The sequence below is a fragment of the Pygocentrus nattereri genome, chromosome 11 (genome assembly GCF_015220715.1).
Source record: "Pygocentrus nattereri isolate fPygNat1 chromosome 11, fPygNat1.pri, whole genome shotgun sequence".
NCBI lineage: Eukaryota > Metazoa > Chordata > Actinopteri > Characiformes > Serrasalmidae > Pygocentrus > Pygocentrus nattereri.
The window spans coordinates 6,338,209-6,363,795 of NC_051221.1; the positions used below are offsets into that span (position 1 = coordinate 6,338,209).

At 40.6% G+C, this 25,587-nt stretch overlaps 1 protein-coding gene across 1 annotated transcript; it reads right to left on the bottom strand.

The window, feature by feature from the left end:
- Positions 1–6,551: 6,551 nt before the first annotated feature.
- On the bottom strand, positions 6,552–13,643 carry LOC108412064. Its single transcript, XM_017683933.2, has 5 exons — positions 13,576–13,643; positions 12,375–12,719; positions 11,206–11,373; positions 7,895–7,944; positions 6,552–7,746 (listed from the first exon to the last, which is right to left on the bottom strand). The coding sequence occupies exons 1-5, from the start codon at positions 13,616–13,618 to the stop codon at positions 7,609–7,611; spliced, it is 744 nt and encodes a 247-aa protein (XP_017539422.1). The 5' UTR covers positions 13,619–13,643; the 3' UTR covers positions 6,552–7,608.
- Positions 13,644–25,587: the final 11,944 nt, after the last annotated feature.

Sequence of the window (25,587 nt, forward strand, 5' to 3'; positions counted from 1 at the left end):
TCAAGCTCACTTTTCCATCTCTTTTAGAGGAAAAACAACAGAAGAGTAGGCTTGGGCTATCTGGATCTGGGAAAGCAGCACTGTATGTCCAAAAGTTCATAGACACCATTTACATCACATGCTCCATTAATCAAACAACAAAACAAAAGTGAGCCATAACAATGAAAGTGAGACACAACAGAACAAATGTGAGCCACAACACAACAAAAGTGAGACACAACCAACACAATGAAACTAAGCCACAACACAACAAAATTGAGACACAACAGAACAAAAGTGTGCCACAACACAATGAACGTGAGCCACAACACAATGAACGTGAGCCACAACACAATGCACGTGAGCCACAACACAACAAAAGTAAAACGCAACACAACAAAAGTGTCAATGCATTTAATAATTGCGTGATGTGCAGGAGTTTAGACAGGTCAGGAACGGTCAACTGATGATCATTTCTCGTGAACTGCTTGGATATATTTTTTTTTTCATAAGTGGCCCATTTTCAGGGGGTTAAATGAAGCAAACTGCCGCAGTGTTGAGTCATTTTTTGGGTTCATGAAAAAAAAGTGAAAGGGGTGTGGACAGTTTGACCACCTCAATGCAAAAGCGGAATTCTTACACAGCTTTTGATCCGTGACTCAGGCTGATCTAATTTTGCAGCTCCACACCAAGTCTGTTTGATATTTATGAAGAATACTGGTGGCCTGTGTGTCATTTTGATTTATGTGCCAACATCAGAGATGTCTGATTTAGTTACTGTAGAAATGGGGTCGTTAGTGTGAGTCAGGGAGCACACTGGCTCTGAACATTTAGATTTAATAAGGAACATGAGTCTGGTGAGTCAGGCTTTTTATCCCCACTAAAGAGGTGCAGCAGATGAACATATGAAACAAGAAAAAATGGACTAACACATCATATTACACCATCGTGTTACACGTCCTCTGATGGACAAACTTCGCAATGACAACATTCATAGCATGGCTGAAGGGTCTGTTTTCCACCTCTTCATTTATCATTTAAAAAAACAAAGTTACTTGAGAAATATAGAAATGTTTTATTTAAAATTAATACTTGCTGGACAGTAAAGTGATACAGTGTAGTACAACCATTAAATCAGTGCAAACTGGAAGAACTACGTGTCTGGCCTGCAGAAGCGTGGCTTAGCTCCAAGGGACATCCCCGCCTCCAGAAGACCATCCGGCCAAGCTCCCTTCCAGACTCACACCCTGAACGATCGGCCTGAATGCTGCTCTCCCCCGCGAGAAACTGATGATCAAACACCGCTGATCACCGAGCCACGACCTCATCGTTTACCCCCGCGACAGACCCGCAGGCCTCAAACCACCCTCGTAGTTGGCGACTCAATCGTCAGGAACATTCAGCCTCGCTCAGCTGCTGTCCACTCAGTCTCTGGGGCAAAGGTCTCTGACATTACGCTGCAGCTTCCCAGTCTTCTAAAGAAACACTCAGTGGAGAGGATAATAATCCACATGGGATGTAATGACATCAAAAACCAGAGCATAGAACTGTTAAAAAAGGACTTCACATGCCTGCTGTCCTCCATACAAGACTGTGGTAAATCTGTTTTTATTTCTGGACCAATTCCTTCACTAGGAAGAGGCTCAGGTCATTTTAGTAGACTTTTAAACCTTCATACCTGGCTTCAGAATACCTGCATCTCCCAAGGCTTGACTTTTATAGACAACTTTAACCTCTTCTGGAATCACCCTTCCTTCTATAGATCTGATGGGATTCAACCCAATAGGCTGGGTGCACAGATGTTAGGACACAATATGTTTTACTCTGTTTTTAATTTTAAATGACTACTCAAGACCTACAATGCAAGTTCAATTATACCAGTAGTCATTAGTAGTAGAAGACCTAGGACCAGCATTTTTACAAGAAATGCCAATAATCCACATAATCTTAATGTTTTTATTAATTTGATAATCTTATCCACATTAAGCCATCTCAAATTACTATAAACCCCCAAGAAAACTGTACAGATAACCCATTGAGTAGTCTTGAAAGCTTTAAAAAAAGAAAAAGTTTAGGTATAATCCATCTGAATATTAGAAGCCTACTACAAAAAGATGAAGAATGGATCATCTTAAAGTCCTGGCTGCACAGTCTGATCCTGATATAATCGTTTTAACAGAGACCTGGCTTAGAAACTGTACCAATGATGAAGATATAGCTTTAAATCATTTTATCCTCCATAGAAAAGACAGAGTTTCAAGGGGAGGGGGAGTTGCTATTTATCCCAGAGTAAATTTACAAGCTAATGTTTTATGTGCAGTATCTAAAGAAAAATGTTAGGAGTTCTTAGCCCTCCAGGTTTCACTCGGGAAAAATACCTCTTTTGTTTTAATTGGGATATACAGGCCTCCCTCTGCCCCACACTCTGCAGTCGAGGAATTAGCAGATCTTTTATCCAAATTTAGTGCTTCTGAATTGCTGGTCCTTGGTGATTTTAACCTCAACTGGCTTTCTAATGCATCCGATCACTTAAAGGAAATATGTGGCAATCTTACCCTAACACAGTTAATCAATGAACCGACTCGCCCAAATCTGAAAGAACCCACCAAGTCAACCCTGATAGATCTAATACTCTCCAATAAAGCTGACAAACTTACTGCCTCAGGAGTTTTTGAACTTGGCATAAGTGATCATTGTCCCATCGGATGCATTAGAAACAGTTGTATGAATGAAACAGGCTCTCGGTTGGTGGTTAGAAGAAATTTTAATCATTTTAATGAGCAAGCTTTCCTTTCTGACTTAGCAATGAGTGAAATCCACCTTACACTAGAAATCTCAGATGTTGATGGGGCACTAAACCACTTCAGTAAAACATTCCTAACAGTGGTAAACAAACACGGCACATTCAAAAAGTCATGAATAAAAGACAGATCAAGTCCCTGGTTTACGGGTGAGGTTTCCTCGTTGTTTAAGGCCAGAAATAAAGCTTGGTCAAGTGCTAGACGCTCAGGGAAGAGAGACCATTGGTTTACCTTTAGACAGTTAAGAAGTACTTCTGCTGTTAGAAAAGCTAAATCAGAATATTACTTTAGCTTAAATCACCAGCACTAGAAACCCTCAAAACTTCTGGAAAATAGTAAATTCTCTAAAAAATAATTCCCCCCTTTTTTCCAACAAGCGTTTTAGTTGACGATCAGCTGATTTCTGCCCAGAAGGAAATATGTCAAGCTTTTAACTCACACTTTGCTGCAGCCGGCCACATCTTTGATAAGAATAGCACAAACCTATTGAATAAAACTGATCTCAGCTCTACTGTTTCTAAAACGCATGGTCTCTTCTCACTCCAGCAATTTTCTCCATACTTAGTTGCTGTAAGGGGGAGCGAGGAGGCGGACGCACACGCTGAGATAAGCGAGATTTATTATGGGCAAATCCAGGGTCGTGGTCATAACAGTCGAGGTTCATGTAGCCGATACGGATAGAACAAGGGTAAGACATGACAAAACCCAGAATCAACACATTAAACAAAGACCCATACAATCATACAAAGACTGGCAAACACAGGGCTTAAATACACAGAACAATGAGGCACAGGAGAATACAATCGGGGCGGAGTAACCAAACAGGGGGCAGGACTGAAACCAAAACAAAGGAGCACATGGACAGGACTGGGAGGGGCCAACCGTGACAGTTGCTAATGCCCTGGCTAAAATTAATCCATGAAAAGCCACTGGAGAAGACGGGCTGGACCCCTCTTTATTATGTCTTGCAGCCCCGATTACTTTAGAATACATTTTATACATTTTTAATTCTTCAGTTTTATCTTGCAGAATTCCCAGGGTCTGGAAAACAGCTCATGTAATTCCTCTGCATAAAGGTGGTGAGACAACAGATCTGAATAATTATAGGCCAATCTCAAAACTGTTGTGTTTAGCAAACATGTTAGAATCTCTAATAAACCAGCAACTGAAATCATTTCTTCATGAAAATTCTGTTTTATCTAAATATCATTCTGGTTTCAGAGGAGGTCACAGCACTATCTCTGCTACAACACTGGTTTTAAACAATCTTTATTCAGACATAGACAAGAAGAAACATTGTGCAGCTGTTTTTATTGACTTAACAAAAGCATTCGACACAGTTGATCACACTCTTCTTTTACGGAACTTAGAAAAGATTGGCTTTGATGCAACTGCGCTGGACTGGACCCAAAACTACCTCACTGACAGAAATCAATGCATGACATTGAATAATTATAAATCAGAGTTGGTATCTGTATCTAAAGGTGTACCACAAGGATCAATTTTGGGTCCAGTCTTATTTAATATCTACATAAATGATATTGCTACCTCTGCTTCAACCTCAGACTACAAAATTCACCTTTATGCAGATGACACGATTTTATATTGCTCAGCTGATTCTATTCATGCTGCAACAAGAAAATTACAGAGCTCATTTAATGCTCTACAGGTGGCGCTATATAAGCACAAACTAGTTTTAAATGCCACGAAAACTAAGTTCATGCTGTTTTCCAGATCTTTTAATACTGATTTTAGTGCTGTAAATATTACTACCCTGGCAGGATCCACCATTGAGAGAGTCACAGAATATAAACACCTTGGCATATGGCTGGACAATAAACTCAGTTTTAAACCACACATAAATAAACTAGCCAGTAAATGCCGACAGAAGCTGGGTTATTTTTATAGACATAAGTCCTGTTTCCCCACACACGCCAGAAAAAGACTAGTTGAAGCAGCTTTACTATCAGTGCTGGACTTTGGTGACGTTATCTATAAATATGCTCCTCCAGCTCTCTCAAATTACTGGACCCAGTGTATCGCTCTGCCCTGAGGTTCATCACTGGAGATCCGTACAGAACTCATCACTGTGAGCTGTATGCCAAAGTTGGGTGGCCCTCTTTAACGGTACGAAGGGAAACACACTGGTTGATTTTTATTTATAAGACACTCTCCGGTCATTTGCCAGAGTACATCACTTCACTGATGAATACAAATAACAGTAATTATCAGACTCACTCTAGTAACTGGATCAGCTGCCAGGTACCAAGAGTTTTTACTGAACTGGGAAAATCTGCTTTTAGTCACAGCACCAGCTGGAATTCACTACAGGACACACTACAACTCAGCTCACTGGAGTCACTCAGTCATTTTAAACTTTTAATATCAAACCACCTTCAGACAGCCTGTACCTGTTTTACTTAATCTTATTTATTCGTAACTTTTATTTCTTGTTTTAGTTCTTCTCTTAGTTCTTTAGTACTTTTTAACTTATTTTAATAATAATAATAATAATAATAATAATAATAATTATATTCCTTTATTTTATTAATCTCTTATCTTCTTTTGATCTTAAATCTCATCAATTAAACCTCAAGTTTTATTTTTATTATTTTTATCTATTTTTATCTTTTTTTCACTGTTATTTTTAAATTTTCTTTTAATTTAAAATGATTAAATATAGATATTATTTTCTTTATCAATCCCTGTTTTTGTAAATGCTCGGCTCCACTTGAAAACGAGGGATGCCCTCAATGTACTTCTGAGTCAAAATAAAGGTTGATGGATTGATTGATTGATTGATTGATTGACTGACTTTAGATTCAACTTGCACTCACACCTCAGAGACTTGAGATCTGACTTGAACTCACACCTCAGAGACTCCCTCTAATCTCGGACTCGCACCTCTGCAGCTCTTGATGTGACTTGTGCCTCACTGAGTTTGACATTTGTGGCACCTTTCTGTTTTGAGTTTGGCTCAATTTTGGCCTTTTAAGGAGGCCATGGTAGATTTATGCAATTGTTGCAAAGACCCTTCCTGAAGTATTCAGAGTTTGGAAGGGGCCCACAAATAGCTCTGGTGGAATATCAGAGGCTCCCTAATGAAGACATGAATTCTTGCCTCTGCCCTGAAATGTCCTGTATAACAAACATAAAAAAGAGAAATTACTAATATTTTCTTTGGAGGATGTTGTGGCATGGACCCATCCACTGGCATGGGCCCCATCTATGACTACGAGAAACAGAGGAAAGGCGGGGCCCAAATCCTGAACACCACCAAGGGACACGAGTGACAACAGCAGGAGGACATCAGCTGCCAGACATTGGATAACAACGATGACGGCCATGAGATGCATGAAGGTGGGAAGCATGTCCCAAATTCTTCCTGCCAGCTCTTATGGTCATCATTAGGGTCCGGGGGACAGGTGCATGCCACAGGTGTACAAATATAGAGCTGACTGTACATATGCACAGATGTAGTAATATTCATGGATGACATCCACTGTTCAACTGGCATTTATCTACTGAAAAACGTCCAGCTGTCTGGCCTCTTTCAGTTTCCTGTGGTCACTACAGGAACCCTGGGTGTGCTTTCAGCTCTTTACTATAATCCTCTTCTCATCTACAGTATAACAGATTGAATGCGAATGGATTCAAATTAAATCAGACATGCAGGTACAAGTTTGTTTTATTGTACTTTATTATTGCATTAGGTCATTCAGACTTTTCTGTCCATTAATACATGTTTATTAATTTAGTATTAGCCTATAATCAGAACATTTTCCTCTGATCTGCAGATCTTTTTGGAGATAAAACAACACCGGCTAGGACTTGCTAGTTCAAGATGGTCTCGTTTAAACTGGTTTATGCTGGTCTAAACTGGTCCAGTGCAGGTCTAAACTGATCTAATCTGGTGTATGCTGGTTTGTCACCAGTCCAAGATGGTCCAAGTCGGTTAATGCTGGTCTGGTCCTGGCTTATGCTGGTCGGGTGCTGGTCTTAGATGGTTTAAATTGATTTATCCAGGTCTAAACTGGTGTAATCTTGTTTATGCTTGTATAATACTGGTCCAACCTGGTCTATGTTGATTAAGGCTAGCCTAACCTAATCTAAGATTGTTTAAGCTAGTCTAGACTGGTGCTTGACAAAGCTGGTTTATTCTGGAATAAACTGGTGTATGCTGGTCTAGTGTTGGTCTAAAATGATTTGCGCTAGTCTGATGTTGGTCTAAGTTGGTTTAGGCTGGTCTGGTGTTGGTCTAAGCTTGTTTATGTTGGTGTAAACTAGTTCATACTAGTCTGGTGCCTGACAAAGCTGGTTTATTCTGGAATAAACTGGTGTATACTGGTCTGATGCAGGTCTAGCTGATCATCTCACCTGGTCATGCTAGTTGACAATCATACTGGCATCCAAAACACACCAGTGTCCCAAAAAAAAGTCTCCATGAATAGACCAATGAAAATGCTCCAAAATCATTGGAATAAAACCTCTTCACATTAACTTACACATAATGTTAAGAATATTTTTGCCTTTTCCTATAAAATTATCCTGTTTTTACTGATGAACAGCTATGCTGTTTTTTCCAGCAGAGTTAGCTAACCATCAATTCTAAACCAGCTGTTAACTTTATACTTCATCAGTCGTTTATCCCTGAAAAACTACATCTCTATCATAACAGTGTGGCCTTTCACACATATTCAAATCATTAGAAATGAACAGCTCCAAATGTAAGTATAATGATGTAAAGTGAGTTGTGAATGGGATTCACACCAGTGTTCTGTAAAGCTTGTCCACCTTGCTAAATAACACATTTGTGATTATGAACATCTCATGCTGATAAATTTGTTCTGGCCTGTACTGAGACTTTTGCGTAGGTCACACTGTCCGAAGCAGGTGCTGAGGTTCTCGCAGTGGATGCTGAGGGCTTTACTTCATGTCTAAGGCTGATGTACTGCAGGTCTCCTTCCTGTGGAGAGACAACATAGTCAGCTTTTGTCTAGTTATAGGGAACAAAGCATAAAACCAGCAGATTTGTTATAATCTCCACTATGATCAGACTTTTGAACAATAACAGGTGTTCTAGATAGTCGTTAAATTGAAAATGTTCCTCATACCGCATTTTTATCTCTGGTGTCACTGCAGCAGCTGCATGAAGTTGACTTTCCTGAAAAACAATTAATTTTGACAAATTGTAGTCAGAAATGTCAAAATTATAAAATAAGCATTTATTTATTTACATATGTTGAACATATGATCCAGCTGGCCTGAACAATGTATCTGTTTCTCTCTTCTGTTAATTAACTTCAGGATTCACTTCTACATGCATTGATTGGAGTAAAAGAGAAAAAGCTGATTCTATGAAGGATGGAATTGAATGTAGGGACTGGTCTTGAGTTTCTTGTGCTGTTAGAAATGAAGGTTCTCTTCAGGTACATGTTTCGTTCATCAAGGTACAAGGTACAAAGGTTTCGTTCATGAAAAGTACCTTTTCATAACTGAATGTTTTAAACAGAACAATAAAACAAAGCGTGGAGTCCAGATAAGATGAGTTTAGTCAATACAACCTAAAAACTATAACACCTAACTGTAATTTAGTTTTGAGGGGGCCGATGACCCAAAGCCCATACATGCAGTAGTTGGAGAACATGGTGGTAAATACAAACATCCTTGCTTTACCAGTGTAATGTCATACATTTAAGCAGGAAAGTAAAACTTGAGTCCTAAGTAAGTACATGGGGTAAAAAGATGGGACAAAGATATATAAAGGCATAAGAGTCTCTGTAGTTCCTGTAGGTTCTTGTCTGTTACATAAAATTCTGTGTTATAAAAGAAGGCAATGATCCTTAAGGCCTCAGCACTTCTTGCGAAATGAAATTTTTGAGGGTTGTGCGAAGCCGAAAGCGCCTTCGCGAGCTTACAACCTTGCATACTTTGTGTTTGGTGTTGCCTGTCGCGGACACTCCATGTGACGCTATAACATTTTAGTTTCATGACTGCTAGAAAACTATTCCTTTACAGTTCTAACTATTGGTAGCCACCATTTAAGGTGGAATGGGGAAATTTGAACAAGAAGCTGGCGAATAGGCAAATTAGGGTTACCGGGGCCTTACCCTGGAGCCAGGCCTGGGGGAGGGGCTCCTCGGCAAGCGCCTGGTGGCCGGGCCTTTACCCATGGGTCCTGGCCAGGCTCAGCCCGAATAAGCCACATGGGACCACTCTCTGATGGACCCACCACCTGTGGGAAAGGCGCTTATGGGGTTCGGTGCAGTGTGGATCGGGTGGCGGCCGAAGGCGGGCGCCTTGACGTTCTGATACCCGGCTACTGAAACTGGCTCTCGGAACATGGAATTCATTGTTTACTTAACAAATGCACAGTGGAACATCAGTGCGTCTGCCGAAGACGAAGCTCCTCAAACTTGTCCATCTTTGTTTAATGGCACACACGTCTTTTTTACCGACCAATCAGAGACTTTGTCGAGCAGTGTCTTCGCCCAGCTGCCATGTGTGCGACACAGCGAATGGAGCACCAGCACGTCATCTGTGGTTCGCTTTGCAATTTTACGTCATATTTGTTACGGACAGTGGGGAGGCGGACCCATGTGCAAGTGATTACAACAGGAAGACTTTATGCTTCCCTTCACTTGTTTGCTCTTATGGGTAATTACTCTCTTCTCAGCCCTCTTTGTGGTTTTGGGGCAGTTTTGTTTTCTTTGCTTTTCTGATCTGATACTAAGTACCATACCAGTCACCCCTCTACAAAGATGTGACAAACACTGTCATTTGCCACAGCTTTATGTAGGGAAGGCCACAGTATCCGGTAAGTCTGATAAGTGTGTGGTTCCTCGCCATCATCGCCCACTGCTGGCAAGAGGCGGTGCAGACTGGGCACCTTGCTGCCATCGCCCTCTGGTGGTAGCAGGCGGCAGAGGCTAAACCCTTACCATATTTTTCGCTGAAGCCGGACGAATGTCATCTGTGCAAGAAATCTGCTTTAGTCTTAGGTTTAACTGGGTGTTTTTACGATTTTACTAGAGATTTTTATCATTAAATTTCTGTTTAAATGTGTGACATTTTAGATAATTTTATCTAATGAAGATAAATTAGAGAAGTATTTTCTGCTGTTGGGCATTTCAGTGTAATTTGGTTAAATTATCTTGGAGCTCGCCATCTGTGAGAGCGAGGAGGCGGACGCACCTGCTGAGAGAAGCGAGATTTATTAAGGGTAAATGCAACATCTGGGTCGAGACAGTCCAGGGTCAATGAACCACACGGCTAGATCGGGGACCAGACATGACATAAACCAGAATCAAACAAACACCAGTACAGCCAACACAGCATATAACACCAACAACAGACAGAGATTCAAACAAAGACCAGTCCAGACAAGGGAAAACACAGGCTTTAAATACATAAAGGTAAATGAGGGACAGGTGGAAACACAGGTGGAGACAATCAGGGGTGGAGTCTTGAAATGAGGGGGCTGGACTATAAACCAAAACAAATACACATGGGCCAAACCAAAACAAACGCACATGGAGTGGACTGGGAGGGGCCAATCGTGATACCATCATGGTACACTCAAAAAACAAGTTCATATTAATTAAACTCACATTTTTAAAAATGTACTTAAATTAGTAGTTTTAAAAGAATGTAATCATCCCAAACATTAAATCAGCCTGTAATAATCAGCCAATCTGTAGATAAATAGATAGACAGATATTTATATGGCATATGGGACAGATTTGTTGTATTTGCATGACAGCAGGCACTGAGTGTTGTGAGGTAAACTAAAAGCACAGATTATAGACATGACTAACTCCAAGTTGCTTCAATATTACAGTGTAAACTGCGCAGTGAAAAAGTGTCATTACAGTAATACATGTGATAAATTGCAGTGAGTGTTAACAGGTGAGGTGATACAGTGGTGTGGTTCAGCTCAGTTCAGACAACATTAACAAAAGAGCTCTGACCAATTTAAACAAACTTATTAGGAAGGCCGGCTCTGTAGGAGTCAAGCTGGACTCTTTGGAGGTTGTGGCAGAGCAGTTATAGCAGTGGGTAAGAAAGTTGGATCAATTTAAGCCAACAATAGTTAATCAAGTTCAAATGAACTTCAATAAGTTGACAGCAGATTAACTTCAGCTAAATTGCCTTATTTTGAAAGAAATTCAATTCATTTAAACTTGTTGAAATACATTCCATAATTCAATTAAGTTCAGGTAAAGAATGTTTTTTCTGAGTATACCCAGAATAATTGTCTAGAACTCTGGAGCTTGTACTTCATCATTCCTAGTTAAAACCTAGAACATACAGTACAAACCTGTAAAACTTCTTAAATTTATTTATTCAGTTATGTATTAAATGTCTTTGGAAAACTGTTCCCAGTCAGAAATGAGAGGGTTCTAGGACTGTAAATAGTTCTCACCTTGCATTCTGCTACAGAACACACAGATGCAGATGATGTTGATCAGGGCACACAACATGCAGACACACATCAGGGTTATAATCATAATCCAGGGGAGTCCACATCCTGCAGAGAGCCGGGAACGCTCTGACACGTTAACAGGTACTTCAGACTCAGGAATTCCATCATCTGAAACACAAAACAAAACACAGACAGACATGTGGGGGAGGTGATGATAAACGTTTGCCTTGTAAGATCAAAAATGAAACTACTGGACAGCTTTTTCATATCGCCTTTTTGTTTTAACCACACCCTGAACGTGCAGCCATTCACACGTCACAGAGAGTGTGTGTTTGACATGGTGTGTTTATTAGAAATGACAAATGCTTTACTGGAAGCAAGTTTACAACTACCTTGTAAACCATACATTTATATATTCATAAATGTAAATGAATTTGTAACATATAATAATAATAATAATAATAATAATAATAATAATAATAAATGAAGCCAGTCTGTGGGGTCCAAGCACTATTTCGCAAGCAGGTCCAAGCAGGCAAATTTGCTTTTGATCTGTTCACCAATATTTGCCAGCTGATATGTGATGCAGTGAGCAAACATTGTAAGTTTGGACACAACAGTACAAATCATTTCTTTCGTTTTACTAAAGAACGATGTTCATTTATGTTCATTTATATGAACATCTGACACTATAAACATCTGTCCCACATTTGCCCAGTGCAATAGAAATTTGGTGAGTTTAAAAAAATCCTTCAACACCAATTTAATATTACAAATTACACATTTTTACTAATGATTTATCTTTACACACAGTGCGTTTAAATGCCATTTCAAGCTAACACGATCAAAATCCTAGGACTAGTTTGAAATGAGGGCATACAGTGCATTTTGAAATGCAGAATTTAAAACCAATTTTACTCGCTTATACTTCTAAAAATATGAGCAGTGTCTGCTTATGGCCAATTGTAAAATTCCAGTGGCTAGAAGAGAGCCCATTCATGGACAAACCAATGATGACCGACTAATGCTAAGTCTATCAAATGATGGACAATTATTGGATAATTACAAAAACCTTTATAAAAGCATGTACAAAGAGTTAGTGAGCCAGCTTTCAAATTGAATGCACAACAGTTATAGTGCCCTGTTTTCCAAAAGATATTAGCTCTCACCTGCAAAGTTCAGCCTGATGGCTTTTCCGAAATTAACGGGATTTGAACCATTTCGTCCTCCGCAGTAATACAGCCCCAAATCAGTCTCATTAACGCCAATAATCACTAAATTGAAGTTTTCTGTTGTATCATAGTGACCTCCACTCACATCATGATTGAGGAAAAATGACTTATTCAGTTTGTCTTTTCCAGCAGAAACCAGCAGCTTCATCTCTTCTGAGCTCTGGTGATACCATGATATCTCAAAATTCGCAGTGATGTCACAGTGCAGGGTGATGTTTTCTCCGGGATGGACAGATATGAGGTCAGATGAAGTACTCTGAAGGAGACACAGTCTGAAGGTTCCTATAACAATAAGAGAACCGTAAGACAGCAGGTTCATCACTCTCCAAACCAGGGCTGCACAATCAGAATCGACCAAGATCAGAGCTTCTGATTAAACAATGTATTTATTAGATTTGGGTAGTTGCATGTGCAAGACCCTTATTAAAACATCATAAATGGTGCATCCCCACTCCAAAATCCCTCAGCCAGTGTTTTCTCCAAGAAGACACATTCAGAACCTCCTTCAGTCTCACTGACCAGTGGTCATACTACAGAGACCTCTTGTCTTTTATTAGAGATAGGAGTTAAGATCTGACAAGGTCAGGAAAGGATTTTTCACAAATTTGTCTCAAATCGTAATTAAGGACACTTATCTTACATAATCTCATCTCAAAATTAAGAAATACTATGCTCCTCAATCAAGGCCAGTAATTAGCTGTTATCATGACTTCTGATTTGCTCACAACTGGAGCATAAATACGTAATCAAAGTAACATTAAAATGTGACTTATTTGGCTGCCGATGTAGACAAATGTTTTTTTTTTGTATGATATTTTCTTATCTGCAGTTAATGACAAGATCATGAACTTGGTTACTGTCCTAAATTCAGTCCATACTGAAGTCGTCATGGTGACTAAACAGATGAGATTTCTGAGTTAAGAAGTCTCTGTAAAACGGCTCTTGGAGACTCAGAGGATTTAGGAATACATATCTTGCTAGAGCATGTTATACTGCCACCCACACATTCCAGATGATAGTATTGCATATTTTATCCCTCCAATACGCAGCTAGAACACTATTCATGACCTTCACAGTGAGATCATTCACTAACAGCTGATTACTATTCTTCTCCACCCAGTAATCTGCAAATACTCACCAAACAGCAGCTGTGTCAGAAACACAGTCAGGAGCTTGGCCATTTCTCACTGAGATCCTCCAGTAATCTGTGCCTGTTTCTGATTGTTTATACTTTTGTCGTTGTTATCACTTGTGTCGTGATACTTAGTCATATACAAACTTTCAGTTCCTAGACTGAGTTTCAAATCAGTTTTAGATATAAAACAGAAAGTCACCGCATCCAGTTCTTTTAGAGCATCCACTAAACCATCAGTCACATTACCAGCCCAAAAACACGCATACAAACATCATTCATCTACTCATTCATTCATTCTGTCATTAATTTCTTGCTCTATTTAGCCCATTTTTGGCCATATGAAGGCTAAAGCAGAGCTAATAGCAGGTTTTACAGAGATCTGGCTGTGTGTGTGTGCAGTATTTCTGGGTTGTGTGGTGGTGAAGCTGGTTTCTCTCACTCTGCCTAGTGATGGCAGGTTCTGCTGAGTGTTCTGATGTGAATCCTGTCACTGTTTTAACCCTTTTTTTAACATAAAGGCTAAAAGCAGAGATATAACAGTAGTGAGAGGGTTGTGGGTGATTTTGGAGCTGAATCTCTGGCTGATGGACGGTAACAGATGGACGAAATGACTCTGGATGGTGAGTCAGATTCTGATGAGTGACCTGTTTCTGAATCATATCGATGTTTTAACCCTTTGTTGGAATATGAAGGCTAAAAGCAGAGCAATGAATTTCGAATTTTCGCATTTTCCAAGCTGGGTTACTCACTGATTCCGATGAATGGCAGCAGCTCCATACCAGGCCTCACTACTGAAGCTCTACTGAGCTTCATATAAAACACTGAGTGTGTTTTAGCAACTTCAGATGTCTGTGCTTCATCTAGAACAGCCAAATAATATTCATGCAAATTGTTGTTATCTTAGGGCTAATAAGCTACTACCATCCTGTAGTGAGGATCGCCTTGTGTCTAAACTTAAAGACCAGGCCTCCATACAGTGCTACAGGTAGCGGCCTTCTTTCTCACAACACCAGGACAATCAGTGCAGAGCTCTGTATTCAGGATCCTTAGATCTTTAAATCCTTGCTGTAGAGAGAGTTGGCTGCACCATGTAAGGACAGGTAGCAGCCCATTGTTAGCAGTATTGTTCATGGTTCATTGGGTGAAATATCTTGATGGTATCCACCTATTTTCTCAGCCCTCCCATTACTGCTTAGCAACCATTACGCTCATAACTATTTGTTAATTATGAGCACCATGATGTCTGAATTTTAAGCTCCAGCTGTGGTCAAGAGATGTAAAGTTACCCGAGGGACCTGGAAAAATGAGACATTGTCCCTGAAAGAGTAGAATATGTAATTTTATACACATGCAAAGCCAATTTTGGTACTTACAATGCTCTTTTACTGCTAACCTAAAATGTAATAAACCTTTTAAGGTAAGACATTAATGGTCCATGAACATTTTTCATGCTCGCTGTGTCAGTACGCTTTAGCCTTGATTGGTTAGGTTTAGCTGTTGTGTATTTACATCTTTGTACATCAAAGTTACTGTATGTCAGTTATGTTTAACTTGATTTATCATCCTCATTGGGCTGAAGTTGTGTCTGTGAGTGGACACATGCTTTATCGTGACAAGTGTTTCAGTGTTGGATGTGTGAATCTAGCATTCTGGTTGATGTGTAAGGCAAAGCAGGGTTATTTGTACAGTATCTTTCATACACTGCTGTCATTCAAAGTGCTTTACAAATGAGAAAACACAGTTGTTTGAAAATGTAAAGGAGAAAAGAAAAACAACTAATGATTTAAAAGAAAATCATTCAATTAAGAAAAACGAGATCAGGTTGAAAATTAAATAAAATAAAAGTTAAATTAGGTTAAAAAAAGGATTAAAAAATGCTGTTACAGTGGAAAAAGGCTAGAAACTCTACACAGTCTTACAGCGCAGTGTTGTCAGGAAGAGGTTATTGATATTGCAGAAGTAGTGCACATGGACATGCCAATTTGACCTACATAGTTTTTTTTTACAAACTGCCTATGCAATCAGTTACTTCCACCTACACCACTTTATTTCTACCAAACCTCTTCTTGGAAGAGCAAAAGTGTGAGTTCAAGGCTAGTTTAAATTCAGATGAAAAGCAGGTGACATCAAGCCTTAGATGTGCACTCAAATATTTAAATTTCGTACATGCCGTAATCATACCAGTACTGATTTCATGGTGTAGCCACACTATGGTGACTACTGCATTATCCTAAAAGCCATCGATGTAGCACCCCCTTCAAATTTTTCAGCACCCTGGTGGAAAGTCAAGTACCGTCATGCATCAGCTGCATCAGCATCAAGGCGATGGAGTGGTTTCCCCTTGACCTCAGTACAAACCTGCAGAACGAGCATCTCTATATCTCTTAGCTCAGTCATTTGGGTGAAGCAACCAATTAACTTTGGGTCTCTCTGCCCCCAGGCATCCAACCAGGTCTGTAACGTTTACTTTTCTTTCTGTTTTTTTTCTCATTTTCCTGTGTTTTGAGTGTTTGAGGGACCGCACTGCACAAAAAAAGTTGAGTTTTCATTCCTAAACGTGACAAAGCCATATCCAGACCTCACAATAAGTTAACACTGCGCTGTAACTTGTACAAATCTGTATCAGACGCTGAGTAAACTCATTAAAAGCTGAAACCTTTATTGGTCGAGAAATCTTACAGTCAGTTCTGCTTTTTTTATTTTCTTGTGACTGAAAGCACAAAGTAACTTTTATCTTATCTCTACTAATCTGAAAAGCGCTGATGATGGTTATTACTGAAAATGCTTTATAATCTTTATTTTGTCATCGAGTCTTGCTAATTACTGAGTTATAAACTCAACAGAAAAGATTGATTTGAATATATTTATATGCAAACTTGCAACAGCACTGAGTAAACTGAGTACTGAATTTGTATTTTTAAGAGGTGTGTTTGAGTTTTATTTTTATTTGAGTACATAGTTGACATTTGCCACTAATTTCTATACTTAAAGGGCGAAAACAGAACTCAAGGGCCCTTTATCATTTAACAGAGACTGGGATTATGCGTATTGCATAGTTCAACCTTTCAAAACAGTGGAAATGGCGTTTTATGAATTATGGAGTGCTGATCAGTGAGGAGTGTAACTTCAATGCAGATATTGTTTTTTTTGTGTTTGTTTTTCTTGGCTAAATGTGGGCTATCAATGAAAGTGAATGGCAAAATACTGTAATGTTCCAGGTTCTGTGGAGAAACTTTGACCACTGAAGGTTATTTAAAATGATGTCAAACCGCGCCGAAAAGATTTAAACTTACTGAGAAGTGACCAGAGATGCACACTAATCTGTTGTCTGAGTGCAGGTCACCCTGGACGATTCTGAGCAGCACCTGGGTTTATGATCATGCTTTGGTGCCATTCTTGCCTCAATGCCTTTTACCACTGCACATGTCCTTAGAGAAGACATGGAGTCCATCCACAGAAATACTCAAACACAGCTATTTTTATGAAGGCAGTCATATCCCACTGTGGGAAAACCTCGCTGTGCTGTGCAGCTGGTAATGGGAATGAGCGTAGTTGATGGACTTCTCTCACTTCAAATGTTATGGCAGATCTTGCGTGTCACATCTTTGCAGAAGAACAGTAAAATAAAAACCATAAACACTACACACTCTTTCACAGACTGTGGTTTTAAAAGACGCTGAGTTAACTGGTGGTTGAGTGTCACTCTGGAAACTGCAGTTTCCTGTCTCTCAGGGCCACTAGAGGGTCTCTCTTTCCACTAGGCCAAGGGTGACATGCTCTACAGCCACATGCAGCTCTTCTACTGTTCTCATGCGACTCAACAGCAGGTTGTTTTTAGGCAAAAATAAATTTACTTTGCAGTAAAATAAAGCTTTGCTGAAGTTTCTAACACACATTTCTAATGCAGTTTTAACAGTACATGTTCATAAACGCTGAAATATATTTAAAACTGGTCTTCAACGTTGCTAAATCTCCAGCCTTTAACCCTGAAGGTTGGCACTCAGACTGCTGATCACAGAGCAATGCAGACAACAATCTCATCTAGCTAGTAGCTAACGGAAAGATTTAATATAAATAAATGTGAAAATTCAAACAATGAGCTGGTGAATAAGAAGCAACTTCCGCTCCCCGTAAAAAGTCAAATATCAAGAGGCATTTTCCAATAAATTATTCCACTGTGTGGTAAAGTTTCCTGCTGGAGATGTGAGAAAAGCAGCTATAGCAGAGCTGAAGCTTAAAGCAGAGCAAAGCAAGGCTGCATTTTAATTTACATTGTATGTTTTAGCCCAGCGCTGTCGCCTCACAGCGAGGAGGGCCTGGGTTCGATTCCCCGGCCAGGCGACCGGGGTCCTCTCTGTGTGGAGTTTGCATGTTCTCCCCGTGTCTGTGTGGGTTTCCTCCAGGTTCTCCGGTTTCCTCCCACAGTCCAAAGACGTGCAGTCAGGCCAACTGGACGTGCTAAATTGCCCCTAGGTGTGAGTGACTGTCTGTGTCTGTCTGTCTGCCCTGCGATGGACTGGCGACCTGTCCAGGGTGTATCCTGCCTTCCGCCCGAAGACTGCTGGGATAGGCTCCAGCATCCCCCCGTGACCCTGACGGAGAAGCGGCTTAGAAAATGGATGGATGGATGGATGTTTTAGCCCATACTAAGACATTAGCACAAACTGAGACGTATTTACAGCCAAGATGTACAAAACTTCAGTAACATGGACAATCCAAGATGGAGTGACTCCTTTTAGGATTTGGGTTGCCGACCCCTGCACTAGGCAAAAGCATGCAACCACTTATGATCCCCGAGAGTCAATGCACACCAATATACGTGGGGCTGTTGGCTATTATTTATAATTCTAACGATTATTTTCTGAAATTTTAATAGAGATTCACTCCCAGTTATGTTTATAATGGACTATTCCGAGGTGTTTGGTGATGACACAGCTGTGTAAAAACAGGCTAGTTTGAAAAACTGCATAAAGTGATAAAGTGAAGTGGGGGGGGGGGTTGCAGGATGAGTCAATAAAGCAAAGTTGAGAAAATTTTCAACAATAGGTTGGAAATAGGGGTTTCCAGAAGATGTGTAAAACTGAGACATAATGGGAACCAAAAGTTGAACGAAAACCTAACTTTGAATATGTCCGGACCCGGGACGGGGGCTGAATCGAGTCTGTCCTAGGTTTCATAAGTCAGGAAGGGGTTAACTTAGACAATAGAGCCCTGTGTATCGTGGTTGCAAGTTAATCTTTACCTGATTTAAGAAGCCTCGCAAACTGCAAAAGCTCAGGCTCAGGGCTCTCAGGGTTAAAACACCCCCTCTCCACGGTGTGAGGCATTCTGAGACTCTGTGGTTAACCGCTGAGCCATACTGCTGTTGGCTGTCAGTTACAGATAACCTACTGCTGAGAGCAATGTGTGACTCCTTTGAGCATGCGAGAAGCTACTTCACTTGTTTGCGTGGAATCACTTGACATAACTTCAAGTAAATAGAACATTTCTTTTTTTAGCATACTCAAAGTACATTATTTTTGTCCTTGTATCTGATTTGTGAGTGTGTGGGATGCCAGCAACAGATGGGTTTGATCATGAACGTGAACAGTGAAGAACTGTCATCGCATTTTATCAGGACTCTGATAAATAACGATTCTGTTCAGAAGACGGCCTCACCTAAACAGGCCAGACGCGATTTTCATTCAGAAACCGCTGTGTAAGCTTTACTTTGCTAACAGATTCATAACTATTTCCAGTACGGACTGATTCTGTGAGGGAGCTTTTAGAGGTGGACGCCTGGTTCCCATCACCACCACTCAGACTGATTCTATCTACATCTTCATAATTAGGTTAGGCCATTTGAAAAAAATGCTGGACGTCCACTTTAGTTAATCATAACCGTCTGTGTCCTGTTCCCAGTAAGGGAAATAGTGGCATTCCTTTTAAATGAACTTTACTGTAAATGGCTGTCTTTCTAAATAAAGTACTGAACGAACTGTTGGATTGAGTGGGAAAAGTGAAAGTGCTCAGTTTGGTTCAGTTGGAAACTTGCATCTGATGGATATATCAAAGTCATAAAGATTCAGTTTGAAAGGAGCTCCATCTGACACACTGTCTGACTCTGCAGGCTGGAACAAGCACACACACACACACACACGCACACACACAATTAGCTCAACGTGAGGGCACACTTCACACTCCTGAAATAGATGATACACCTATGTGTACAGAGGTTATACACGGGTTCAACTTCAGCAGGTTGGCAGCTGAAACTTCCTGAACCAAATGTCATGTATATGTGCCACATATGTACACACACACACACACACACATACACACACACACACACACACACACACACACACACACACACACACCACATTGGCAAAAGTATTCGGTTGTCTGGTTTCACACGCATATGAACTTGAGTGACATCCCATTCTTAATCCATAGGGTTTAATATGATGCCGGCCCACCCTTTGCAGCTATAACAGCTTCAACTCTTCTGGGAAGGCTTTCCACAAGGGTTAGGACTGTTTATGGGAATTTTTGACCGTTCTTCCAGAAGCGCATTTGTGAGGTCAGACACTGATGTTGGACGAGAAGGCCTGGCTCACAGTCTCCGCTCTAATTCATCCCAAAGGTGTTGTATAGGGTTGAGGTCAGGACTCTGTGCAGGCCAGTCAAGTTCTTCCACACCAAACTGGCTCATCCACGTCTTTATGGACCTGCTTTGTGCACTGGTGCACAATCCCCAAACTGTTCTCACAAAATCCACCACCCCCCTCCCCCAAGTCTCCTCCCCCTTTCCCTCTCTCTTTCTTTCTCTCTTTCTCTCTCTTTCTCTCTTTCTCTCTCTCTTTCTCTGGAACTGCCATCTGCAAAATTGTTAGAACCGCATTCTTTTACATGCCTAACATCGCTACACTGTATAATATTCTAGCCCTAAACAATGTGGAAAAACTGGGGCCTTTATAACCTCCAGGCTGGACTACACCGTTTTAGCTGGCCGGTCCAGCTCTTTACTAAATAAGCTCCAACTGCTCCAGAATGCAGCTGCTAGAGTCCTTACACTGGCTACCTGTTAAATGTGGTGTAGAGTATAAGATCCTTCTCTTAACGTATAAATCATTAAATGGCCTGCAGTGTCTCAGTGAATTAATTCAGTGATATGATCCCACACAAAGTAACGACCTGCTGACGGTTCCTAGAGTTAGAAACACCAGAGCAGGTGGTTGATCTTTTTCCTACATAGCTCTCTGACCGGGACTCAGATTCACTCTCTACATTCACAACAAGACTCAAAGCTTTTCTGTTTGCACAAGCATTCTGCTGACATCAGTTGTTTGCACTATGAATCTCTAAGATCTCTCCATACACTGACTTAACATACAAATGGTTTGCCTCTTGCTCTCTCTCCATCTATCTTCTCTACGAGCTGACGACTGTCCTCCCTGCTTGATCCTGATGGATAATTTTGGAACACTGAGAAGCTACCAGAATTAGCACTAAATAAATGTCTACCTGTCTGTCATGCTAATCAATCTCTCTCTCTCTCTCTCTCTCTCTCTCTCTCTCTCTCTCTCTCTCTCCCTCTCTCTCTCTCTTTAGCCCCCTCAGTGACATGGGAGCCAACAGAGCCCCATCTCCATTGGCTGATCATCTGCCCCTCATGCCTGACCTGAAAGTACAGCCTTATCACCTGGAACTACAGCCCTTTAGCTTGGAATAGCCTTATAGCCTGGATATGCAGCCATATAGCCATATATTCAGCTATATAGACTGAAACTGCAGCCCTATAACCTGGAACTACAGATTCCTAACCTGGAGCTATGGCCCTTTAACTTGGAATTGACTTATCGCCTGGAACTACAGCCCTTTAGCCTGAAACTAGTCACAACCTAGTACACTGGCAGTGGGAAAGAATGCTCAAATATAGGAGAAAAACCATAACATGCCACTCATCTCACTAAGTGACAGCTTGTTAGAGAGCTAAGGGATACTCCAAGAGTGCATGATACCACACAAGTCACTAAGTGAAGTTCAGACATCAGATTTCTGCTTTATAACCAGCCAACAATCTCACAGAAGAAGATTAATTTTTTTTTGTTTTTTTGAGCCACTTTATCTGAAAATATGAGCACACATCATCTAGAAGATGAAGAATAGTTCATTCCTTCATTTTGTCAAAGCGAATTTGGTTTCAGTGTCAGTCCAAAATTGTTTTGCTGCGTCTCACGGCGATGCTGCTCACTTATTTCTGGTACCGCCATCGGTCTTTCGCACATGCTCAGACTGAGAAATCTGAAAGAAATCAGAGGAAGAGTTTACAGCACTGAGAAATCTGAAAGACATCAGAGGAAGAAATTACAGCACTGAGAAATCTGAAAGACATCAGAGGAAGAGCTCACAGCACTAAGAAATCTGAAAGAAATCAGAGTAAGAGTTCACAGCACTGAGAAATCTGAAAGACATCAGAGGAAGTGCTCACAGCACTGAGAAATCTGAAAGAAATCCGAGGAAGAGCTCACAGCACTGAGAAACCTGAAAGAAATCAGAGTAAGAGTTCACAGCACTGAGAAATCTGAAAGAAATCAGAGTAAGAGTTCACAGCACTGAGAAATCTGAAAGAAATCAGAGTAAGAGTTCACAGCACTGAGAAATCTGAAAGAAATCAGAGTAAGAGCTCACAGCACTGAGAAATCTGAAAGAAATCAGAGGAAGAGTTCACAGCACTGAGAAATCTGAAAGAAATCAGAGTAAGAGCTCACAGCACTGAGAAATCTGAAAGAAATCAGAGTAAGAGCTCACAGCACTGAGAAATCTGAAAGAAATCAGAGTAAGAGTTCACAGCACTGAGAAATCTGAAAGAAATCAGAGGAAGAGCTCACAGCACTGAGAAATCTGAAAGAAATCAGAGTAAGAGTTCACAGCGCTGAGAAATCTGAAAGAAATCAGAGTAAGAGCTCACAGCGCTGAGAAATCTGAAAGAAATCAGAGTAAGAGTTCACAGCGCTGAGAAATCTGAAAGAAATCAGAGTAAGAGTTCACAGCGCTGAGAAATCTGAAAGAAATCAGAGTAAGAGCTCACAGCGCTGAGAAATCTGAAAGAAATCAGAGTAAGAGCTCACAGCGCTGAGAAATCTGAAAGAAATCAGAGTAAGAGCTCACAGCGCTGAGAAATCTGAAAGAAATCAGAGTAAGAGCTCACAGCGCTGAGAAATCTGAAAGAAATCAGAGTAAGAGCTCACAGCGCTGAGAAATCTGAAAGAAATCAGAGTAAGAGCTCACAGCGCTGAGAAATCTGAAAGAAATCAGAGTAAGAGTTCACAGCGCTGAGAAATCTGAAAGAAATCAGAGTAAGAGCTCACAGCACTGAGAAATCTGAAAGAAATCAGAGTAAGAGTTCACAGCGCTGAGAAATCTGAAAGAAATCAGAGTAAGAGTTCACAGCGCTGAGAAATCTGAAAGAAATCAGAGTAAGAGCTCACAGCGCTGAGAAATCTGAAAGAAATCAGAAGAAGAGTTCACAGCGCTGAGAAATCTGAAAGAAATCCGAGGAAGAGTTCACAGCGCTGAGAAATCTGAAAGAAATCCGAGGAAGAGCTCACAGCGCTGAGAAATCTGAAAGAAATCAGAGTAAGAGTTCACAGCACTGAGAAATCTGAAAGAAATCCGAGGAAGAGCTCACAGCGCTGAGAAATCTGAAAGAAATCAGAGTAAGAGTTCACAGCCCTGAGAAATCTGAAAGAAATCAGAGTAAGAGTTCACAGCGCTGAGAAATCTGAAAGAAATCCGAGGAAGAGCTCACAGCGCTGAGAAATCTGAAAGAAATCCGAGGAAGAGCTCACAGCACTGAGAAATCTGAAAGAAATCAGAGTAAGAGTTCACAGCGCTGAGAAATCTGAAAGAAATCAGAGTAAGAGTTCACAGCCCTGAGAAATCTGAAAGAAATCAGAGTAAGAGTTCACAGCGCTGAGAAATCTGAAAGAAATCCGAGGAAGAGCTCACAGCGCTGAGAAATCTGAAAGAAATCCGAGGAAGAGCTCACAGCACTGAGAAATCTGAAAGAAATCAGAGTAAGAGTTCACAGCGCTGAGAAATCTGAAAGAAATCAGAGTAAGAGTTCACAGCGCTGAGAAACCTGAAAGAAATCAGAGTAAGAGCTCACAGCACTGAGAAATCTGAAAGAAATCAGAGTAAGAGCTCACAGCACTGAGAAATCTGAAAGAAATCAGAGTAAGAGTTCACAGCGCTGACAAATCTGAAAGAAATCAGGGAAAGAGTCGACAGCGCTGAGAAATCTGAAAGAAATCAGAGTAAGAGTTCACAGCACTGAGAAATCTGAAAGAAATCAGAGTAAGAGTTCACAGCGCTGAGAAATCTGAAAGAAATCAGAGAAAGAGTCGACAGCGCTGAGAAATCTGAAAGAAATCAGAGTAAGAGTTCACAGCGCTGAGAAATCTGAAAGAAATCAGAGTAAGAGCTCACAGCACTGAGAAATCTGAAAGAAATCAGAGTAAGAGTTCAGAGCACTGAGAAATCTGAAAGAAATCAGAGAAAGAGCTCACAGCACTGAGAAATCTGAAAGAAATCCGAGGAAGAGCTCAAAGCACTGAGAAATCTGAAAGAAATCAGAGTAAGAGCTCACAGCACTGAGAAATCTGAAAGAAATCCGAGGAAGAGTTCACAGCGCTGAGAAATCTGAAAGAAATCAGAGTAAGAGCTCACAGCGCTGAGAAATCTGAAAGAAATCAGAGTAAGAGTTCACAGCACTGAGAAATCTGAAAGAAATCAGAGTAAGAGCTCACAGCACTGAGAAATCTGAAAGAAATCAGAGTAAGAGTTCACAGCACTGAGAAATCTGAAAGAAATCAGAGTAAGAGCTCACAGCACTGAGAAATCTGAAAGAAATCAGAGTAAGAGCTCACAGCGCTGAGAAATCTGAAAGAAATCAGAGTAAGAGTTCACAGCGCTGAGAAATCTGAAAGAAATCAGAGTAAGAGCTCACAGCGCTGAGAAATCTGAAAGAAATCAGAGTAAGAGCTCACAGCGCTGAGAAATCTGAAAGAAATCAGAGTAAGAGCTCACAGCGCTGAGAAATCTGAAAGAAATCAGAGTAAGAGCTCACAGCGCTGAGAAATCTGAAAGAAATCAGAGGAAGAGCTCACAGCGCTGAGAAATCTGAAAGAAATCAGAGTAAGAGCTCACAGCGCTGAGAAATCTGAAAGAAATCAGAGTAAGAGTTCACAGCGCTGAGAAATCTGAAAGAAATCAGAGTAAGAGCTCACAGCGCTGAGAAATCTGAAAGAAATCAGAGTAAGAGTTCACAGCGCTGAGAAATCTGAAAGAAATCAGAGTAAGAGTTCACAGCGCTGAGAAATCTGAAAGAAATCAGAGTAAGAGCTCACAGCGCTGAGAAATCTGAAAGAAATCAGAAGAAGAGTTCACAGCGCTGAGAAATCTGAAAGAAATCCGAGGAAGAGTTCACAGCGCTGAGAAATCTGAAAGAAATCCGAGGAAGAGCTCACAGCGCTGAGAAATCTGAAAGAAATCCGAGGAAGAGCTCACAGCGCTGAGAAATCTGAAAGAAATCCGAGGAAGAGCTCACAGCGCTGAGAAATCTGAAAGAAATCAGAGTAAGAGTTCACAGCGCTGAGAAATCTGAAAGAAATCAGAGTAAGAGTTCACAGCGCTGAGAAACCTGAAAGAAATCAGAGTAAGAGCTCACAGCACTGAGAAATCTGAAAGAAATCAGAGTAAGAGCTCACAGCACTGAGAAATCTGAAAGAAATCAGAGTAAGAGTTCACAGCGCTGAGAAATCTGAAAGAAATCAGGGAAAGAGTCGACAGCGCTGAGAAATCTGAAAGAAATCAGAGTAAGAGCTCAAAGCACTGAGAAATCTGAAAGAAATCAGAGTAAGAGTTCACAGCGCTGAGAAATCTGAAAGAAATCAGAGAAAGAGTCGACAGCGCTGAGAAATCTGAAAGAAATCAGAGTAAGAGTTCACAGCGCTGAGAAATCTGAAAGAA